The sequence below is a fragment of the Fulvia fulva genome, chromosome 9 (genome assembly GCF_020509005.1).
Source record: "Fulvia fulva chromosome 9, complete sequence".
NCBI lineage: Eukaryota > Fungi > Ascomycota > Dothideomycetes > Mycosphaerellales > Mycosphaerellaceae > Fulvia > Fulvia fulva.
In genome coordinates, this window is record NC_063020.1 from 1600649 (window position 1) to 1617510 (window position 16862).

The 16862-nt window shown below is 53.6% G+C and overlaps 8 protein-coding genes across 8 annotated transcripts; 5 read left to right on the plus strand and 3 right to left on the minus strand.

Annotated features, from left to right (window-relative positions):
* Positions 1-136: 136 nt before the first annotated feature.
* Positions 137-1820, plus strand: CLAFUR5_09171 (uncharacterized protein; the record flags this gene model as incomplete). The annotated part of the gene is made up of 2 exons (XM_047908319.1): positions 137-592; positions 627-1820. 2 exons carry the CDS (start codon positions 137-139, stop codon positions 1818-1820), a joined length of 1650 nt encoding a protein of 549 aa, XP_047766726.1.
* An 86-nt stretch (positions 1821-1906) lies between these two features.
* On the minus strand, positions 1907-3490 carry CLAFUR5_09172 (uncharacterized protein; the record flags this gene model as incomplete). Its single annotated transcript, XM_047908320.1, has 1 exon — positions 1907-3490. One exon carries the CDS (start codon positions 3488-3490, stop codon positions 1907-1909), a length of 1584 nt encoding a protein of 527 aa, XP_047766369.1.
* A 439-nt stretch (positions 3491-3929) lies between these two features.
* On the plus strand, positions 3930-5686 carry CLAFUR5_09173 (Ribosomal RNA-processing protein 14; the record flags this gene model as incomplete). Its single annotated transcript, XM_047908321.1, has 2 exons — positions 3930-3968; positions 4025-5686. 2 exons carry the CDS (start codon positions 3930-3932, stop codon positions 5684-5686), a joined length of 1701 nt encoding a protein of 566 aa, XP_047766727.1.
* Positions 5687-6269: 583 nt separating this feature from the next.
* CLAFUR5_09174 (uncharacterized protein) lies at positions 6270-6716 on the plus strand (the record flags this gene model as incomplete). The annotated part of the gene is made up of 1 exon (XM_047908322.1): positions 6270-6716. The coding sequence occupies one exon, from the start codon at positions 6270-6272 to the stop codon at positions 6714-6716; it is 447 nt and encodes a 148-aa protein (XP_047766367.1).
* Positions 6717-7427: 711 nt separating this feature from the next.
* CLAFUR5_09175 (Alpha-L-rhamnosidase rgxB) lies at positions 7428-8779 on the plus strand (the record flags this gene model as incomplete). Its single annotated transcript, XM_047908323.1, has 2 exons — positions 7428-8352; positions 8409-8779. The coding sequence occupies 2 exons, from the start codon at positions 7428-7430 to the stop codon at positions 8777-8779; spliced, it is 1296 nt and encodes a 431-aa protein (XP_047766723.1).
* Positions 8780-9018: 239 nt separating this feature from the next.
* Positions 9019-9789, minus strand: CLAFUR5_09176 (uncharacterized protein; the record flags this gene model as incomplete). The annotated part of the gene is made up of 1 exon (XM_047908324.1): positions 9019-9789. The coding sequence occupies one exon, from the start codon at positions 9787-9789 to the stop codon at positions 9019-9021; it is 771 nt and encodes a 256-aa protein (XP_047766725.1).
* A 192-nt stretch (positions 9790-9981) lies between these two features.
* CLAFUR5_09177 (uncharacterized protein) lies at positions 9982-14064 on the minus strand (the record flags this gene model as incomplete). Its single annotated transcript, XM_047908325.1, has 1 exon — positions 9982-14064. The coding sequence occupies one exon, from the start codon at positions 14062-14064 to the stop codon at positions 9982-9984; it is 4083 nt and encodes a 1360-aa protein (XP_047766724.1).
* Positions 14065-15012: 948 nt separating this feature from the next.
* Positions 15013-16248, plus strand: CLAFUR5_09178 (Diaminopropionate ammonia-lyase; the record flags this gene model as incomplete). The annotated part of the gene is made up of 2 exons (XM_047908326.1): positions 15013-15651; positions 15718-16248. 2 exons carry the CDS (start codon positions 15013-15015, stop codon positions 16246-16248), a joined length of 1170 nt encoding a protein of 389 aa, XP_047766370.1.
* Between the last annotated feature and the right edge of the window lie 614 nt (positions 16249-16862).

Below are 16862 nucleotides of genomic sequence, written 5' to 3' on the forward strand. Positions count from 1 at the left end.
TTCAGCTCTGCAGAGGCAGAGCATGCGACATGTAGGCAGTAGCCTTGTGCGGTTGTGAGGCTGAGACATCGAACTATACAAGACCTCTTACGAAAATGAGACACTTCAGCGTTTTCTACGATACCTCCAGACCACGATGGCTTCTTCCAATCAGAACAACTATGCCAACCTGTCATTAAACCAGCTTCGCATCACTTACAGCCGCCGCAGTGACAAGAATGAGAGGCCCGGCCGGGGCAGGACCGTGAAGTATTGGATCAGTAGGCTCAAGCAGCTGGACACCCAAGCGAACCAGAATCTGCAAGCACCGGCAATAGCACCAGCACCAGCACCGATACCAGCAGCACCCTCGACATCGAACCAGCTTGGTCCTCCTCGAGGAGCCTCTCAGCCTTCATCGTCGACACAGCACCAGGCCCAACAGCTCCCACAACAGTCGGGAGCGAACAATGTACAGCATGGTTATAATCAAGCCGCGCCAGCTGCCTTGAATGAAAGCAACCAGATATGGCTTGAGCGCATTGCCGACGCTAAAGAGGCACAGAGTGAACCGCGCAAGCAACCGACGCCACGGGTTGTTGAAGGCGTCGAGGTTCAACCCTCGCCCTTCCTGCGTCTTCCACCAGGGACTGCGAGTCAAGATATATGGCAATGTGTTCGCTCCATCAGCACACGATAATCTGACTGCTCTCACCCGCATCCTTCCCGAAATCCATGGCGAGGCAGATCTGATCCTCTACAACTTGAATCAACTCCACATCAAAGTCGTAGCTGCTGCTGACATTGCTAGTAACGGTGGTCTGCTCATAAGAACGTCCGTAGAAATGTTTGGCGCTAGCATTCATCAGATCTTCCATCACCAGCAAAACCTCCGAACTATGCAAGATAGACGTAACGAAGACCCTCTCGACGACGACGGCGAGATCGACTTCTTCACGGTGCTCGCCCGTCTTCGCCAATACGACTCCTACGACCGCCATGGGAAAGTCGTGAAGACAGCTTCACCCTTCCGCTATGCGAAGAATCTCCTAATTGAAATTGAGATCGATACGAACACCGGCTCTCCAGATATCGATATCCCAACAGGTCGCTTCGTGCTTGCCAACCATATTCTGTATGCCCTGAGCACTCTCGTTCCATCCAAGTCCAAGCATGTCGAGATCAGGATTATCGAGCGTCCACAACCAGAAGGACGATTCGGACATCATGAACCGCCCAATTGGCTGACTCTTCTCTACCCCATCACTCGCTTTTCTCGACTGACCGAAGACGTCTCCATGTCCATCTCTACACATCTCGGACACGCGAGTGATGCAAAAATCAAGCAAGACTTGTCGAATCTGAAGCCAGCCAAGGGCGTCGCTCTACCATGCGACGCTGCGATCACGGCCCACGACCTCGCCTCCAAGGCTCGCCGTCTCTACAATCACGGCACCAAATCCAACATTGATGACGAAGTGTCCAACATGCTTCATGTCTACAGACTGGCGTGCGACAAAGCTCTTGACTTGGTCAAACTTCCAGTCGAGTTTGATGAAGCAAGAGATGTACAGATCTGTCGGGCTGTGTCATCATTGTTGGCATTTAGAGAGAAGCACATTGTACCTATACAGGCGTTGGCCCAGATGAAGTCGTGGGATGATGCAGACAGTGACGACGAGGAAGTGGCGGATGACGCCACAGAGGATGATAATGTGGAGGACAGTGCAGCGGAGACTGATGCAGAAGTGGACGATACGGGGGGCGATGATGCGGCGGAGGCCGATGCAGAGGATGAGGAGGATCCAGAAGGAGAGGATGCTGAGGAGGACAGTGACTAGTGAAGGGTACATTGACATTGCTCTGCGCACGAAATGTGTTCGTCTCGTCTATCATCATTGACTTGTACATTACTTATGCACATCTTTCATAGCTTCTCATAAGCTCTCCACCACAATCCCATGTTGGCCGCCACTAACAGATCTAGCATCTTCAGCCCCTCGGGCTCGATGATCAACTTGCCTAGCTTTGCTTGCTTGCCCCCAAATCCACCTCCTGCCCTTTCCTGCCCCAGGGTAAGATCGAGCTTCCCATCATCGCCTATGATGAAGCTAGGGGTATCGTTCGCGTCTTCACTCGATTGTGTCCGCCCATGCAGTCGGTGGAAGTACGAAGAGCGCTTCTCTGAAAGCACGGTCGCCGCATTCCTCTGAGCAGTGGGCAAGTTGAATCGAAGCTCGCTGACTTCGGCGATCTTACCGCCATGATTCATGGGCAGCTCGTGTCGGCACTTCAAGCTTTTGCCGGTCGCTCCAGTAGAGAACTCGCATCTGCCATCCCACGGACTGGTGAAGGTGTAGCCCTTTCGACGATCGTAGCTTGGCGAAGAAGAGTTGTTGATGCTCATATCAAGCGGACCGCGCACTGTCCTCCTTATGGGCAAATCTTCGCCTAGAGATGAGCCTGTTGAGCCGAATCTGCTGTGACCATAGTGGTGCTCGCCATACTTTGACCCAGGCATGTATAAACGTCTGCGAAATATGCCTTCGGGTGGAGGATCACTATCAGTCGAGGTCGAGGATGCAATACTCGTCCGAGATCCTGTTCGTTCATGACTACTGAACTGCATGTAAGAAGGATTCGAGAGGTGTAGATATAGTGGCGCACCACCCCGTTTTGTCCGCTGAGCTGCACTCGGATTACGTAGTGAATCAGAGCTGACTTCGTGAACAGGTGGATCGTGTATCGATGCCACGTTCCATTGCTCGTTCGATGCGGGATCTCGCCGGATCACTGTCAATGAGCCTGGGTCCGGCCGGGTAGGTGGATCAGCAGTTTCTGGGGCCGGCTCGTACCTGCACTCATAGGGATTCACATCATCGCTATGCTCAGCTCGTCGCAACAAGCGAACATTATCGGCATGCAAAGTTGAAGGTGGCGCAGAATGCTCCTCAGGAGGTGGCGTCGGGAGCGGCCTGCGCTGAAGAGTAGATTGACGTAGACCAAGACCATGTTGAGGCACCGGTGGACCAGAATCATTGCTCGACCCGATGGGCTTCCTTGCAATCTGCTTGGTGGTCGGCGGCATTGAAGGTCGCTGTTGGGCGCGCGAGAAGTCGTCGTCTACTGGGTAGGGAGGCGTCAACGGCGCCTGTGGTCGTGCAGGTAGTGCTGGCTTCCTTCTGATACTGTCATGAGGTACTGGCCGTAGCTGCGATGCTTCGGTGTTGACGGACGATGGTCGTCTTGGGGTGTCCTCATAGTCCTCTTGGCAACTGACGTGAACGTAGTAAAGCGAGCTTTGCACATCTTCTGCCGTGACAACTTTCTCCCGCGGCTTTATCGGCGTTAAAAAGACGTCCCGGCTTCCAGGCACTCGTGCAATGTACAGCACAAGCGGTAGGCGTGGGTAATCTGTTGGCGCGTTCGGATGTGCCGGAGGATTTGTCGCAATGTCTGTGACTTGTGATAGCGAGGTCGCTTCTACCGCTGTATCCATGTCGTATGTCATGCTGTGCAGGAAAGAGTCGCGATGTTGCTGGGTGGCGGTCAGGTGCAGTCTGCTTGAACAGTCCAAGGTGCGAGTATATCCTGCGTCCAGGCAGGCGCATTCGCGAGGAGGACCCGAGTGGCTGTGTTCATCAGGCCATGTAAGGCGACCGCGTCCTTGTCGCGTTGATCACCGCCAGCGAGTTGTATGTGTACGCAAAGTAATAGTGGAGAACATCACGATCATCTCGTCGATTGGGCTTACATGCACCTTGCACAGCATAAACATTGTCGCCGTAGTGCATCGCGTTCGTCGTCCGAGGCGTTGGGCTTTGACCAGGCGCGTGCCAGGACGGGACCCCACTTTTGGCGCTAACGTCGAAGATGTTTCGAATTCCATCATTTTGAATTTCGCACCATCACAATCGCTACGCCTGACCTCGCTCATACATCCTGATATCATGGCTGAAAAGGAGACAGACCCGCTCGATGGTCTCGAGGTATGCTCTTGGACAGACACCAGTAAAATCGGTGCGATCTAACACGACTTTCGCAGGAGCGCCTGCAAAGCCATGCCAAGGCCTTCGAATCGCTACTCGCATTAACACCAGCACGTGAACACTACGGCAGCCAGATAGACGACGGCCTGGATCCGAGCGAACAATGGAACCGCAAGAAGCAGACCAAAGAGCAGAAAAAAGCTGCGAAGAAAGCCAAGCTCGACCCTGCGAACCAAAAGACCGCCTTAGACGTCATGAAGGACCGCGAAAAGAAGCGAAAGCGCGAGCTGCGTATGGACGACGAGGAGCATGCTGAGCAAGCTGAGGCGGACGAAACGACGAAGACCAACAAAAGGCAGAAGAAAGAGCTGAGCGCAGAGGACGAAGAGGCGAAGCGAAAGGCATATGTCGAGAAGCGGAAAGAGAAGCGCGAGAAGCACAGAGAGAAGAAGTTGAAGAAGGCTGAGAAAGCTGAGGCGAAAAAGGCCGCAAAACACGATCGGGATCGGGCAGAAGCAGCGTTGGAGAATGAAGCAACTGCTGGCGCGGAATCTGAAGACGACGACGACGATGATGCACCACTGGAGCAGATGGATGCCTCTGAGCTTGGCAAGGTCGACTTCTCCGGTCTAGCAGCCTCAGACGACGAGGAGAACGACGACGGGCAGGGAGACGCCGCCGAAGCCTCATCTGCGCCGACGAGTCCGCAGGTCGACAGCCCTGCATTCGACATTGCCACAAACCACTCTGAAGCATCATCCTCATCATCAATAGTGCCGCCGTCCGAAGAGCCCAAAAAGGCTGCGCGAAGCACATCGACATCCAGCAAACCAGGACTGAAGCTCGACCTCTCCGAACAGTCAAAGCCTATGCAAAAGCCTCTACCAAAGTTTGACGACATTCCCTCCGGCACATCATCACCAAAACTTCAACTACCAGACATCGATCAAACACAACTCCAAGAACGACTGCGCAAGCGAATAGACGAGCTTCGTGCACGGCGGAAAGCAGATGGCGGTGAAGGCAAGCCGGCCAAGAGCAGACAAGAACTTCTCGAGCAACGGCGGAAGAAGGAGGAACAACGGAAGGCGCACAAGAAAGAGTTGCGACAAAAGGCTAAGGAAGAGGAGGCGCAGAAGCGGGAAGAACAACTTCGTGGATCTGGCAGCCCACTGTCGACAGACATCTTCAGCCGTGCGTCTCCGCGGCCGCAAGAGAACAACTTCAGCTTCAGCAGACTCGCGTTCGCTGATGGTAGTGCTGCGGATGCTTCGCTGAGTAAGGTGCGCGATGCGAAGAAGCGTAAGGGACCACAAGACCCGAGGACCGCTCTGCAAGCAGCGGAGAAGAAGCAGGCACGGATCAACAGCTTCGATGAGGAGAAGAGGAAGGACATTGCAGAGAAGGACATGTGGCTCAACGCGAAGAAGCACGCGCATGGAGAACGGGTAAGAGACGACACCAGTTTGCTGAAGAAGGCGTTGAAGCGCAAGGAGAAGCAGAAGGGCAAGTCAGCTGAGGAGTGGAGGGAGCGCCAAGACAACGTGGTGAAGGGCAAGGAGATGAAGCAGAAGAAGCGGGAAGCCAACCTGGCGAAGAGGAGGGATGACAAAGGCAGTAAGGGCAACAAGAAGAAGCCGTCAAGCGGGAAAGGTGGTGGTGGTGGTGGTGGTAAGAAGAAAGGTAGACCGGGCTTTGAAGGGCGGTTCAAGGCTTGATGGAGAGAATGTATATGATAATTGATGGCAAGAGCTGAATGTCAACACCTTTTGCAGGCAGGCCTACTACAGTGTGGCCACAGCAGCGAGCGATCGCCTTTCTGGTGTATCGGCCTGGGCATGAGTGGGTGAACGAACCACACTCCATATGCTGACTCGACTCACCAGTCCGATCACCCGCACACAATTGAACACCACGAAGCCTCAGTACTCGCATCAAAGGCCGATGGCGATATCATGACTTCAGCAACGCTTCGCGGGCTATGTTCACGGAACCGAGTAGGCCATTCACCAGGTGCAGATCCTCGATCTGGAATCGATCGAAGCTGTATGCTCCAATGGCATCTGATTCACTTTGTTGATGTCCGTGCTCAGACGCTAGAGACATCAAAAAGGGAACTTCACAATCTCATTCTGCTTTCACTAGAGTCCCGGATTCCTTTCACAGACTACCACATCGCGTTGCACCACTTGCCTGGTACCAAAAGCTTGCGACACACATATCGCATCCCGACTCGCTGAGGACTCCGACACACTTGGACACCAGCACGAAGAACTTCGAGGACGTTCCGATTAGCTCAGTATGGGCAACAACAGCTCCATCCCGAGCCAGACTTGCCGGTTCTTCGACCTACCCGCCGAGATGAGGAACGAGATCTACTTCCTGACACTCAAGCATGATCGGCAAACTGGCAGCAAGGCAACGCCGGCGCTACTGCGTACGTGCAAGCAGATCTATGCCGAGGCGATCCAGGTTCTGCATGCACAGAGTATGCTCTCCATCAAGATCGACCACTGGTACAGTTCCTTCCTCAAGGACAGGAAGATTGTCGTTCGCATGGTGTACATCATCTACTACGGCACCTCCTGGCAGAGTGCCTTCTGCTATAGCCTCGGGCTGTGCAAGCCGCTCCCAGCAGATACCATGAGGATCCGCAACCTTCATCTGTACTTCGCACACTCGCCCTATTTCGAGAATCGCATTTGCATGAATGCTGGCAGATCTTCAGAGACGGTTACAACGAAATAGATGCAGCGGACCAGACCCTCGCCGTTCAAGCTTGGCTCCTGAGCGACTGGGCCTTCAGCTCATGTTCGAGCCGCTTTACAGCCTACCTACTACCACGGAGATCACTGTGGAAGCGCGCGCATTCGCATGGCCAACAACGGCGTCATGGAGATGGGCGCCGAGGAGTATTGTTTACATTGCCGCTTGGAAGCGGGTAACTCAGCACGTACAGATGCTGATCGACCAGGAGGTGATGCCCACGATCGTCAGCCGCTCAATCCGTTCCGTCGGTTCGAGAGACGTCTCGTAGGCCACATCACCGAGTCAAGGCACTACGAAAGACGTTTAGACTCTACTCGGAACGCCCGTATTCGAGGAGTCGCACGGGAAGACACACTCACCTTCCCGACACTTTGTCGCGCATTGTGACCACCTGAAGTGGAGGAGCACTATGGACGAGCTCGGCATCACGATTCAGGACAGGCACAGTCTTGATTGACGTACGCATGAGGGGGGAGGGGGGAGCTGTGCTTTGCTGCACTAGATTGATGGCGATCATACTTGTTAGAGACAGTACCTGATGCTGTGTACCTGCATCCGTTGGAGGAACGACACTGAGCTCGGTGGACATTGTACCGAAGGACGAGACTTGCGTTCGTACTAGCTGTATAGAAGAAGCAAAGCAACTCAGATGGAACACCATCGTATTCGGACAATCGTCAGTCTAAATCAATGATGGCAAAACTCACTTTCGCTCTGTCGACGATCCTTTGCTGGTTCTTGTCACTAACTGTAGCAACACCAACTCTCACCCGCCGCACGACCTGTACCATCCCAGCTCATGGCAATGGCACAGACGACACCCCAGCCATCTTAACAGCCTCCAAAGAATGTGGTGATGGCGGCCACATCATTTTCACCCCGAACACGACCTACCATATTGCCACAGTAATGAACACGACCGCCCTATCAGATGTCACGATCGACATCCACGGCACACTCCTCTGGTCTACCGACCTAGACTACTGGCTCAGCAACTCCCTCTCCGTAGGCTACCAGAACCAATCCTCCGCCTGGTTCCTCGGCGGCTCCAACATCCACGTCAACGGCCATGGCATCGGGACCCTCGACGGCAACGGCCAAGCCTGGTATGACTTCGTCCAGGGCGAATCAAATTATCCCAACAGACCCATGGGCCTCACAATTTGGGGTGCAAACGATTCAACATTCGAAGGTCTAAACTTCCGTCAGAGCCAAATGTGGACGATGGCAATCATCCACTCAAACAATCTCCTGATGCAAGACATCTCAGTCAACAGTACCTCTGAGAACAACAGTCCCGCCCGCAACACCGATGGTGCGGATACGCTTTACTCGAACAACATCACGATGCGGCGCTGGAGCGTCGATAATGGCGACGATGCCATTGCGCTTAAAGGGAACTCGACGAATGTGCTCATTGAAGACTGTGTTTTCCGTACAGGCCAGGGCTTTGCTTTGGGTAGTATTGGACAGTATGAAGATCGGGTTGAAGTGATTGAGAATGTCGTGGTTAGGAACGTGACGAATATTGAGACGAAGTATGCGGCCTATGTGAAGACTTGGACGGGGGAAAGGAGTGGCTATCCACCAAATGGGGGTGGCGGTGGCAATGGGCGTGAGTAGTGTCTTTCTCCAAGAGGTGAGCGGAGCAATGAACTGACTTATGTGCAGGGATCCGTAACATTACGATCACAGACATCACCCTTGACCGTGGCAGAGCCTCGCCCTTCACGATCACGCAGTGCACAGCCTTTGGCGGCGTTACACCTGGCGATTGTGATACAAGCACGTTCAAAATCTCTGACATCTCCTTGACGAACATCAAAGGCTCTGTCAATGCCAACACCGTCGCTATCATGCAATGCAGTGAAGCTGCCGGTGGCTGCGATGACATCCAGATCGAGGATGTGGTGGTCCAAAATATTGGAAGTTCTGCGAATGCTACGTTTCCGAATGCGTACAGGTATTTGTGTAGTAATGTGGATGAGCCCATAGGGTTCCAGTGTACTGGAAATGGTACGACAAATCCGGGTGGGAGTTAGACATCATGGCGTTGTGAGAAAGAGGTCTTGACGAGGCCATTGGTCATCCACTTATTGGGATAGGATGGCACGAAAACTGAAGTACCTTGGCGAATATTTCGTAGTCGCGTGAAGACCCGCGACATCTGTCTGACGTCTCTGACCATGTCACTGCTCCCACAACATACTTTGCCGCGAGTTTTCCTTTGTGTGCACAGCCCCAAGCACCGCCTCCACGCTTTGTGGTTGATCTTGAGCGCTCATACCGTACGGATGCTCTGATCGCCGGTACCCTCTGCCTCTACCTCCACTTCCTGGTCGTGGTCCTCATAAAGTAGCATCTTCTCACACCGTCCCTCCTTGCTAAGCTCCATCCACGACTTCACAATCGGCATACGTCTTACATTAACAGTCCAAGCCGGTGGTAGCTGATGTGGAACAGTGTCAAGGATGAATTCATGTTCCTCGACATCGCCAAACTCCTTATCCTCTTCCCACCGGAGACGGCACTCCGACAACAGCAGTTCTTCTAATCCTTCGTCACTGTGCTCCTCAGCGTCGAAGGCGTTGATCTGAACATGTCTCTTCTCAGTCTCGTCTCCCTCCCTGAACGCGTCTAAGAGCGTAGCCGTAATGCTTGGGAGGTGTTCCGAGGGCCAGGGGCCTTTTGACTGCAGGCCGACATTGATCTGCAGGACCGCAACTTTTTGGAGCTCGCGGCATGTAATTTCGTCGTCGATCGTCTCGATGATAGGATGCTGGAGACATTTCTCCATCTGCTTGGGCTTGTAATCCGCGTGATAGGTGAGACGTAGTGCGCTATGGCTCTGGAAGATGCCCTTGGCCTCATTGTTGACCTGCTTCGAGACTTGAAGGAGAGCGAGGTTGACCGTACGACCTGGGGCTCGATCGTGGACCAGTGCTTCGTCGTAGATGTTGTAACGAAGCTCGGCCGGCAACTTCAGGAAGGGGAACTTCTTCGTAGTCGCCTCGAGTCTCAAGCGCTGGAAAGCTGTCGGGAGATCTTCCATCGCGAGTTGTGGGTTGTTGGAAGTTGATGGTTGAAGTTGATGGTTGTGGGGGATCAATTGTCGGTCGCTGGGTGCAAAGCAGTTATGTGGTGAGTTGAGAAAAAGTTAAGGCGAAGAACGCCAAAAATTTGGTGTGAGTCATGTGCCGACGTCTCACTTCACTCCGCCTCGCCAATTCACTGGCTCAATCTTCTATGCGCTAGCCTCGCCCTCCGCCTGTCTACTCGCAACACTGCCTCCCTTCCACGCTTTCTTTGGATCCTCACTCTGCCTGTGCTCAGAGCCCTTCCCAACAGGTCCCCACCCACCACCACCCGGAGTTTTCACAATAATCCTCTCGCCAGGCTGCATCGATGCAGTATTCTTCGCGCCGAGCGATACGTGCAACTCCTCGTAGTCTTGCTGTTCACCACCATTCACGTCACTATTCGTCTGCGGCTTCGTCTCGGCATCTGAGCCCTTGACCTTCGGCACCTTTCGTACCCAAGTATTGTGACCACAAGAGGCGTCCTCTCCTCCGGCTAAGCCGTATGGATGATAGACTCGTCGCTCTGAGAGAATGCTGACCTGCACGGGTATGCGGAACTCAATGTCGCGCACGACTCCATCTCCACCTTTGTGCTGCCCCTTGCCGTGACTTCCAGGCCGTAGACTGAATTCTCTCAAAATCACTGGGTACCTTCTTTCGAAGACTTCCGCGTCAGTGATCCTCGTATTCGTCATATGCGTATGCACACCATTCGTTCCATCCCAAGTTGGCCCTGCACCACTGCCACCGGCAATAGTCTCGTAGTACCCGAATCCCTTCTCTGCGTCCTGCCCTGCGACATTGCCGCCAAAGCCGAAGGTGAGGTTGTTGGTATCGCCTTGACTTGCGGCGCAGGCTTGGAAGGCCTTCAAGACAACATCCGTAACACGCTGAGAGGTGAGGACGTTTCCACCCACAACGGCGGCAGTCCCGGATGGAGAGAGGAAGGACTTGGGCGGTATGATGACTTCAACTGGTTTAAGGCAGCCTTGGTTCAGCGGGATGTCCTCGCTGATCAGGCAGCGTAGACAGTAGATAATGGCGGAGTAGGTGACGGCTTCCGGGGCGTTGGTGTTGCCATAGACTTCGGGTCCTGTTCCAGTGAAGTCAAAGACTGCCTCGCCCTTTTCTGCGTTGATCGTGATCTTGAGCTGGATCGGGCTGCCATCGTCCATGTAGTCTATTGCAGACAGATCTTGGCCTTCGAAGCGTTTCGATACATCCTTCAGGAGGTTGCGGACGCTGAGCTCGGCATTGTCCTGGATGTTGTGCATGTAGAACTGAACGACGTCTTCGCCGTAGTCTTCGATAAGCGTTAAGATCAAGTTGATGCCCTTCTGATTAGCCGCGATCTGTGCCTTCAGATCATTGAGATTGTCGGGAAGGCATCGCGTGCCGCTACAACCAGGATGTTGTGCTGGCTCGTGGAGCAATAGCTCTGTTATGCGCTCCTCATCAAAGTGGCCTTCTGACACAAGCTTCTCACTCTTGATCCTCGCTCCTTCCTGGATGAGCTCTCGAGAGTGAGGTGGCATAGAGCCAGGTAGAATACCACCAATATCTGCATGATGTGCTCGCGATGCGACGTAGAACACGATGTTGTCACCACTGAATGCAGGTGTGATGACAGTGATGTCTGGCAAATGTGTTCCACCGAACATTGGATGGTTTGATACCAACACGTCGCCCTTTTTCAGCTTCCCACGCCAGATCTCAGCTTGCTTCCGTACGCAAGTCGACATGCTGCCTAGGTGGACTGGCAGATGTGGTGCATTGGCGACAAGACCACCATCGGCATCGAATAGTGCGCATGAATAATCTAGGCGCTCCTTGACGTTCGTGCTGACGCTCGTCTTCTGCAGAGCGCGACCCATCTGCTCAGCAATGGCCATGAAGCGGTGGGCGAAGATACTTAGCATGATAGGGTCGACCTCTTTCGTGGTCACCTTCTTGTTCTGGTGGTCGGGTTCACCAATGTTGATCACAACGTGCGTGTTGATGATCAAAGCGGTTGCCTCTGGTGTAACGACAATCGTTTGTGTACCATCCGCGATGATTGCAGGACCTCGAATCCGATCACCAACAGCCAGCTCTCCAAGCTTGTAGACGGCAGTGTCTTGACGACCGCCTTCGAAATACACCTTCCGTTGACCGTAGACTTTGGCATCCTTGCCCAGGTCTTTGGGCGTGATCTCTTTTAGTTGTTGATCGACGGTCTTTTCCAGACCTTCGAACGTTTTGCCAATGCCTCTCGCTCGGACATCGTCGATTATGATGTCTCGATCAGGTAGAGTGAAGCCGAACTCTTGCTCGTGCTGCTTCACAAACGCTTTGCCGAACGCCCACTCATCGCCATCAGCCTCTTCGCCTGTTGGCTTGATTATCATCAACGCAGACTCTGTGCCTCGGTACCGCATGTTCAGATACTCTTCAAAATGGATGTTGGATCCGTCGAACCCTTGATCGCGTAACGTCGCCGCGGACTTCTTCTTCAGCTCTTCCATCTTGTCCTGCAGATATTGCTTGACGTCCTGGTCCTTATCCGACCATACCTTGGATTCAGGCTCCTGCCTTTCATCGACGACATCCGCTAGAGCCATGCCGTACGCGCTGAGCACTGAAGAGTAGCGGTGGACGAGAATCTGACCAATGCCAAGCGCCTCTGCGATGGCTACAGCATGTTGACCGCCCGCACCACCAAAAGTCGCAAGACGATGCTTGCTTGTGTCATGGCCTCTCGCTTCGGTGAGGGAGCGAATAGGCCTCGTCATTGTCTCGTTCGCAATTTTGATGAAGCCATTCGCTACCTCGTCTGGGCTCATGTTCTTGCCTTGCTCTTTGTTGATCTGTTCAGTGAGCTCTTTGAAAAGCTTCTCGCTTGCTTGCTCGTCCAGACCTTCGTCTTCGTTCTTGCCGAAAATCTTGGGGAAGAAGTCAGGAAGTAGTCGTCCTAAGAACAAGTTTGCGTCTGTTATGGCCAAGGGACCACCTTTGCGATAACATGCCGGGCCTGGATGAGCACCTGCACTCTCTGGTCCAACCACAAATAGGCCGTTCCGGAAGAAAAGTCTTGAGCCACCGCCAGCAGCGACTGTGTTGATATCTAGTTGTGGACTTTGTATTGTGACGCCGGCCGTGGTTGTCTCGAAAACGTGGTCGTATCGTCCCTCGCCGTATCTGCTTACGTCTGTCGACGTGCCGCCCATGTCGAAGCCAATGACTGGTGTTCGCGTCTCAGGGTCGTAGCTCGTTAGTGCGTAGCCAACCACACCGCCAGCAGGACCAGAAAGGATAGCACGCAGACCTGAAAAGATGTCCACGTCTACAAGACCGCCATCCGATTGCATGAACTCGCATCTTGCACCCTTCGACCCTTGCTCTTGCTTCACTCTCTCCGTGCCCAGGCCACCCTCGAAGCCCTTCTGGAACCCATCAATGTACTTCCGTATTGCAGGCGTGAGATATGCATCAGCACACGCAGACGTTGCTCTCGGTACGAGCTTGATCATAGGCATAAGTTCATGCGATAGAGACACGTGCTCAAAGCCAATGTCCCTCGCGACCTTGCCCACCACCGCCTCATGGTACGGATATGTATACCCGTGCATCAAACACACTGCGATACTCCTCAATCCAGAATCGTACACCTCTTGTAGTTGCTTTCTTATCTGCTCTTCTCGTGGCCGTTGCAAGATCCTCACAGCTTCTCCACTCAACCCCTTCACCAACTCAGCGTCCTTGCCCGCCTCTTCTAGTGCTTTTGCCTCCGTACTATGCCTCTCCGGATCCTCAGCATAGTCCTCCAACGTCACTCGCTCATCGATCTCAACCACCTTCTTATACAAAACCTCTGGCTTCCGGATACCCAAATCAAAGATATTCGGCCGACTCTGGTTCCCGATCTCTAGACAGTCCTTGAAGCCTTTCGTCACGACCATGGCAATATCCTCGCCCTTTCGTTCGAGTAACGCATTCGTGGCGACAGTGGTTCCCATCCGTATACCCTCGATCTTGCTGGTGTCTAAAGGCTGACCACGAGGGATCTCTTTGCCTGAGAACTTCTCCAGAAGCCGACGAATTCCTTCTAGTGGTGCATCTTCGTAGTTCTGCGGGTCGACGGAGAGGAGCTTGATCAAGACATCGTCTTCCATCTTGCCTGTGCCCGGGTTGCCGACGCAGTCTGTGAAAGTGCCGCCGCGGTCGATTGCGATGCGGATGCCGCGAGGGGGAGAGCCGGCGTCACCCATGCTGGGCAGGCTGTAGTGAGGTGTCTATGTTGTTATGAAGAGGGGGAGCGTAGCAGCGCAGAGCTGTGTTGAGCGGAGGGATTGATGCTCAGCAGTAGGCAGAGAGGGAGGTAAGGGAAAAGCTAGCTGGTAAGCATTGGGCAACTTAGCTTCTTACATAGATGTGTCAGTATGATATGGATTGATTGTGGTCAGCAATGGCAGTGTCACTAATCCATGGAGGAGAGCTGTCACGATGCCGTCTTGCCTGCAAAGGTGCCCCTCGCCCTTCGCCCTACAAGCCTTCCCCACCTGGCGCACAGTCCCATCTTAACCAAAGTCAACTGTTGTCCAGGTAACGCCAGTTAAGTTTTGACGCGGACCATCTCACCTTAGTGAGAGTGTGGTGTCAGGTGGGATCGTGCAGCACAAGCAGAAGCCGATCACGAACTCGGCCGATCTGATGTTGCCCGGTGTGGGGGGTCCGACTCTTGCCGTGGGAAAGTGCTGGCCACGACACACAGACGACACGGGCTGTCTTTTGCTATCACAACGATCGCTCACCCCGGGACGCTGGATATCGATATCGAGCCTATCGGTTGGCATTGCATGTCAACGAGGTCCATATGAGATGGAAGGTGTGCAAGACGCAATGGGATTGTGACCCGGCCGCTCCCGACACAGACCACACTTCGTCGCGCCTTTCATTGTCAACAACAGGCATAAGCTGCATCATGAATGCTCGACGCCCATTGATGAAAGCGTAGCGGAGCAAATCTTCGCGTATTGCATGGCAGAACCACCTTGCTCTAACCTTTGGAGGCAATTCGAACCTTTGAACCTCTAAAGGCAACCAGCTTTCTGCGCTTGGATATAAGTACCTCAGGAAGCCAGCACCATTATTATCTTCCATGATCACTTCAGGACACGTGATATCAAGTTCGCAGAAACTTTGACACTCATCCCACCATGGCCCAACAGCAATACCTAGTCCGACATCTTGACACAGGGAAGGAGTTCAAGCGAGATTTCATTCTGAACAATGCGCAAGTAATCACTTCCTCATGGCCACATCCTACGGTAGTCGATCCCGCCGTGGAGGCCTTTCATCAGAAGCTACCCGACTGCGCTGAGACGAGACTCCACGCCCGACCAGTCATAGCAGCCGAGCTCGGAATCGGCCATGTGTTCCTCAAAGACGAGTCCATCAGGTTTGGACTGCCAGCCTTCAAGATTCTTGGTGCTAGCTGGGCCATCTTCAAGTCTGTGTGTCAAAAGCTCGATCTTCCACTCTCTTCGTCTATAAACGAAGCGAGGGAAGCTATTGCATCGGCCAGGAATATGCAAGTCGTGACTTGCACCGAGGGCAACTGGGGTCGTGCTTGTGCAAGGATGGGGAGGATTTTGAATCTAGAAGTGGTCATCTATGTTCCCGGCTTCATGAGCGAGTACACGCAGCAACTCATCGAGAGTGAAGGAGCTAAAGTCATTCGCTTGCCGAATGGCTCCTACGACGATTCGATAGAGAAAGCGAGGAGTGTCTCTGAAGAGACTGGAGCGTTACTTGTCATGGACACCAGCTGGGATGATTATGAAGAGGTACCACGGGTATGTTACAGACTCCAAGCACTTCTCTCCGCCGACAGCTCAGGTCACTAACAACATCCCTGACAGTGGGTCACACAAGGCTACGGTACGATGCTCGCCGAGACCGATCGCCAGCTTCGGATCGCTTTGGGATGCCACAGCCAAGATACAGTATACATTACGTCTGTTGGCGTAGGCTCCTGGGCACACTCCGTTGTCGCGCACTACAAAGCTGCCGATCCAAGCGTATTCATTATGACAGTTGAGCCTGACGCCGCACCATCCTTCAAGGAGTCACTGCACTGTAACGAGATCAGATCGATCGTCACCGGCGATACCATCATGGCAGGCATGAACTGTGGTACCACTTCGAAGATTGCGTGGCCGGTGTTGCGAGACGGCGTTGGCGCAGCAGTCGTAGTGACTGATGCTGAGGCACATCAAAGTGTGCTGGACTTGAAGGCTCAAGGCGTCAAGGCGGGTCCATGTGGTGCGGCTACGTTGGCCGCTCTGCGTAAGTACGTCAGGGAGGCAGGTGATTCGCGAGACTGGGCGAACTCGACGGTTGTGCTGTTCAGTACGGAGGGTGAGAGGGAGTATGAAGTGCCGGAGGTGTGAGCCAACATCTGTCACAGGCTAGGTGGGCACTCTGTCAAATGTCTGCAGCGCTCCAGGACACCAGCATGTGCTGTCAATATGTTTGGGCAGTCTGTGGCCCGTGTCGTTGCTGTGAGCGAGGATCCGATCTGGAGCTTGGGCGCTCACCGATGTGCGAGGTATTACCGACGATCCACTACACACAATCATGCCCGATACTGCATATTATAGCTTTCCAGATTGCAAACACATGCTCACGCATATTTCATGACCTTCAACAAAGTATACGACATCATGACAGAGTTTCGCTAAAAGTCTCCGTGGCGACCGAGGGTTCTGTGCTAGCCACCGCCTTTAGATCCCTGCAGTCTAGAGTGTAGAGACTGGAGCTGTGCGAACAACACATCACGAAACCGACCAATCGTCGCGGCCGGCTGTGACCGTACTGCATAATGTGCATTGCTCGTGGTTGTGTGGTATAGCGATTCCTGCCATCATATTGTACACTGCATGTGTATAGTGTGATTAGTTACGCGACACGATCTCGACGACGACACGACAAACAGACGAGCTTTCCATTGCAACGAGCTTGCTACGACACCGACGTTACGACCAGTCCCGAGTGCTACGACGGA